The following is a 3,913-nucleotide window of genomic DNA, read 5'->3' on the forward strand; positions in this document are numbered from 1 at the left end:
TATTAAATTCCTTAAATCTAACGTCGATTATTTTGCATAGTCGCATGAGTATATTACAGGCATCCCCATAGAGGTAGCCGTACACAAGTTAAGCTTGGATCCCAACATACCTCCGGTAAGACAAAAGAAACACCCTATTGCCGAAGCCAAGAATAAATTTGTCAAAGAAGAGGTAACCCGCTTATTTAATATCAGTTCGATTCGAGAGGTAAAATATTTAGACTGGCTAGCCAATGTAGTAGTAGTTCCTAAGAAGAACAATAAGTTTTGCAAGTGTGTAGATTATAAAGATATTAATAAGGCGTGCCCAAAAGACTCGTTACCACTACCAAACATCGATCAAATGATTGATGCCACGACCGGGAACGAGTTAATTACTTTCCTTGATGCTTATTCCGGGTTGAATCAAATTAAGATGAACCTGGAGGATTAGGAAAAGACTTCGTTCATAACGAATTTCGGTACATACTGCTACAATGTGATGCCCTTCGTGTTGAAAAATGCTGGATCCACTTATCAACGACTCGTAAATAGGATGTTTGAAAATCAAATAGAAAAAACTATGGAAGTGTATATAGATGATATGCTCGTTAAGTCTTTGAATGTAGGTGATCACCTTAAACATCTGCAAGAAACTTTCGACATTCTAAGGAAGCATAATATGAAAATTAATCTCGAGAAATGCGCGTTCCGGTCAGCTCTGGTAAGTTTCTAGGATTTCTAGTATCGCAAAGGGGAATTGAGGTAAATACCGATAAGATCTAAGCCGTCGAAGATATCCCGAACCAACTGTCAAACGTGAAGGATGTCCAAAGGCTCACAGGGAAATTGGCATCTTTGATCAGTTTCATTTCCCGGTCATCAGAAAAATGTCATCATTTCATCGCACTGCTCAAAAGAAAAATAATTTCGAATGGACCCCGAAGTGCCAGTAGGCTTTGAGGGATTTGAAGAAGTACTTGCTAAGCCCACCACTACTTTCAAAACCAAAAGAAGGTGAAACGTTGCTAGTTTACCTCGCGGTCTCGGAAGTTACGGTAAATGCGGTTTTAGTCCAAGAGGTTGAAGGTACACAATCTACAATTTAATATGTTAGTAAATTTTAACGGGAGAAGAAACTCGCTACCCACATTTGGAGAAACTGGCCTTAGCTCTTGTAGTCGTCGTTCGAAATCTGAAGCCCTACTTCTTATGCCACCCGATAGCCGTGGTGACTACTTTCCCTTTGTGGAACATCCTCTTTAAACCTGAGCTTCAAGTACATTGGCCAAATGGGCCGTCGAAATGGGTGAATTAGACATAAAATATAAACCAAGGACTACAATCAAGTCACAAGTCTTGGCTGATTTCGTGGCTGATTTCAGTCCGGTTTTATTGCCTCTGCCAACCAAGGAGGTAGTAATGGTGTCGAAATCGACATCAAAGGTTTGGATCTTATTTACAAATGGATCTTCCAATGTAAAAGGGTCCGGTCTCAGTATAGTCATAATCACGCCTTTAGGGGAAACCTTAAGGCAAGCAATCAGAATGCTCTCTTTAACTAAAGGAGAGTATGAAGCTTTGAATGCAGGGCTCGAATTGGCCCGAGGACTTGAGTTTGAGGTCATCAAAATCCAATGCGACTCACAGCTAGTGGTAAATCAGGTCTACGGGATCTTCGAAACCAAAGAGGAGGGCATGCAACAATACGTGGTAAAGGTCCAAGCTATGTTGGCGCGATTTCAAGAGTGGTCAATTGCTCATATCCTAAGGGAAGATAACGTAGAAGCAGACGCATTGACGAACCATGGATCATCGATGGGAATAAAAGGATCAGAGTCCGGGACGGAAGTATAATTGATGAACCCAGTCCTTAGAGCCGTCAATATGGGCTTGCCCCGTTGGGCCTGCCCAGCCCGTGATTTAGCAGGGGGGCTAGAATTTTTGGAGCTCATTTAAAAACGAGAATTTTAAGCCCGTCATGAGTAAGCCCATGGCCTGTGAGGCTTGACTGAGGCTGGACTGGGCCTTCTTATGGGCCTAATAAAAATAAGTATTTATAATATATAAAATATAAAACGCATATGATACAAAAAATAACAAGAAGAGTATCCCAAGCTTAAAGTTTATTAAGCTCATCCCATTAGAAGATAAAAAAGTCTTAAAACTTTAATTAATTTTAAAAATTTAATTATTCTTAATATTTAACTAATTAGTATTGCATACGAATTGTAGATGTAGGTGAAAGTGAAGATATTAAGACAACTTTCTAATAAGCGGAATTAAATGTGTTTTATGAAGATGATGTGTTGGATATCCCATAAGCGTCATGGACGTTCTCTTGAATAGTTTGTTTTGTGTTTTGAATTTTAGTGAATAAAAGATAGTCTTGCCTTTAACTTTTTTAATATTTATTGTGATATATTAGAATAGAATAAAAAGTTATTACATTTTGTAAAATTTTTCCAAAAAGATTTTTTTAACTTCTATATCCTTTTTAGGACAGAACTTAAAGAAAAAATATAAAATTATATTTTAAAAATTATAGGCCGACCCGTGGAGGCCCGCAACCCACATAGGGTTGGGGTGGGCTGCCCATTATAAGGCTCATCAAAATGGTGGGCTAGCTCAGCCTAGCTCGTCAATTGCTAAAGCCCACGTGGGTTAGGCTGGGCTAGCCCTGTCCTGACCATATTGAGAGGTGTATCAGTCCTGGATACAGATGGGTACTATGAGGTAAATTTGACTAATTTGGTCTGGGACTAGTGAAATGAAATCATCGATTATCTCGAGCACGGGAAGCTACCCGAAGACCCCAAAGCATCCCGGGCGCTGCGTTCCAAAGCAGCACGATATAGCTTCAAGAGAGGCCAATTGTATAGAAAATCTTTCCAAGGCCCGGTGGCCCGACGCTTAGGGGCATCCGAAGCTAATTATGTCATGAGAGAGGTCCACGAAGGGATATGTGGAAACCATTCAGGCGCAGATTCCTTAGTGCTGAATTTGGTAAGGACATGATATTATTGGCCCCATATGGAACAAAATGCCAAAGACTTCGTACGAAAATGTGATAAGTGCCAATGCTACGCACCACTGGTGCATCAACCGGTAGAACCTTACATTTGGTTTTATTCCCGTGGCTATTCATGAAATGGGGGATGGACATTGTCGGCCACTGCCACCGACATCATCCTCGGTTGGTCTGACTATCTCAACAGGTCGAGCATCTTGTTGAGATGATGAGGATCGGTGTCTTCTATGTAGAGAAGCTCCCTCATCACTAGTTTCATCATCATCGTCGATCATCATGGTGTCTACGACCAGCCCGGAAGGAGGGACAATCACCATCACTACTGGAGATGACTCGGGGTCAGCAGTCTTTGCCCTCTTCTTCTTTTCCCTGGTCGTGGAGGAGCTTTTTCTTTTTGGTTGTTTGTCCTCTGGCCAGGGACTCCGTAACGAAACACTTGTGCCCGAAGTAGGCCTAGAGATACCTATTCGAGTAAGTGCCTCCTGAAGTAGCCTCACAGCATCAGCGGGATCATCCAAGACGTCCTCCTCGGGTACAACAACAGAGCCAGCGGGTAGACCTAATTTCATAGACAAGGTAGATTGTATCAATCAAGTTCTCCACATGAAAAAATGAAACAAGGTGAGTTTGAATTACCATATTTTTGGCCTTCCACCTGTATTTATGGGCTAGTTCTTTTCATAAGTGAGTTTTGAGCGTTGTAACATCCAAGATATTATGAACCCACCGGTCCAAACCTTCAACCACAGGTGGGATCCATTGAGTTGTTGAAACAGGTGAAGGATGGAGGATCAATATGGGTATAGACCAATAATAGGTAAAAGAATATTAAACAAAGAGCTTACGAGTACGGTTCCAAGCGATCGGAAAGGATGAAGCCATTGCCGAAATGATATCGTTGGT

The 3,913-nt window shown here is 41.4% G+C and overlaps 1 protein-coding gene across 1 annotated transcript; it reads left to right on the forward strand.

The window, feature by feature from the left end:
- The first annotated feature begins 1,284 nt into the window (after positions 1 to 1,284).
- Positions 1,285 to 1,836, forward strand: LOC138880961 (uncharacterized). Its single transcript, XM_070161148.1, has one exon. It carries the CDS (start codon positions 1,285 to 1,287, stop codon positions 1,834 to 1,836), a length of 552 nt encoding a protein of 183 aa, XP_070017249.1.
- The last annotated feature ends 2,077 nt before the right edge of the window (positions 1,837 to 3,913 follow it).

Source organism: Nicotiana sylvestris, chromosome 11 (genome assembly GCF_000393655.2).
Source record: "Nicotiana sylvestris chromosome 11, ASM39365v2, whole genome shotgun sequence".
NCBI classification, from domain to species: Eukaryota; Viridiplantae; Streptophyta; class Magnoliopsida; order Solanales; family Solanaceae; genus Nicotiana; species Nicotiana sylvestris.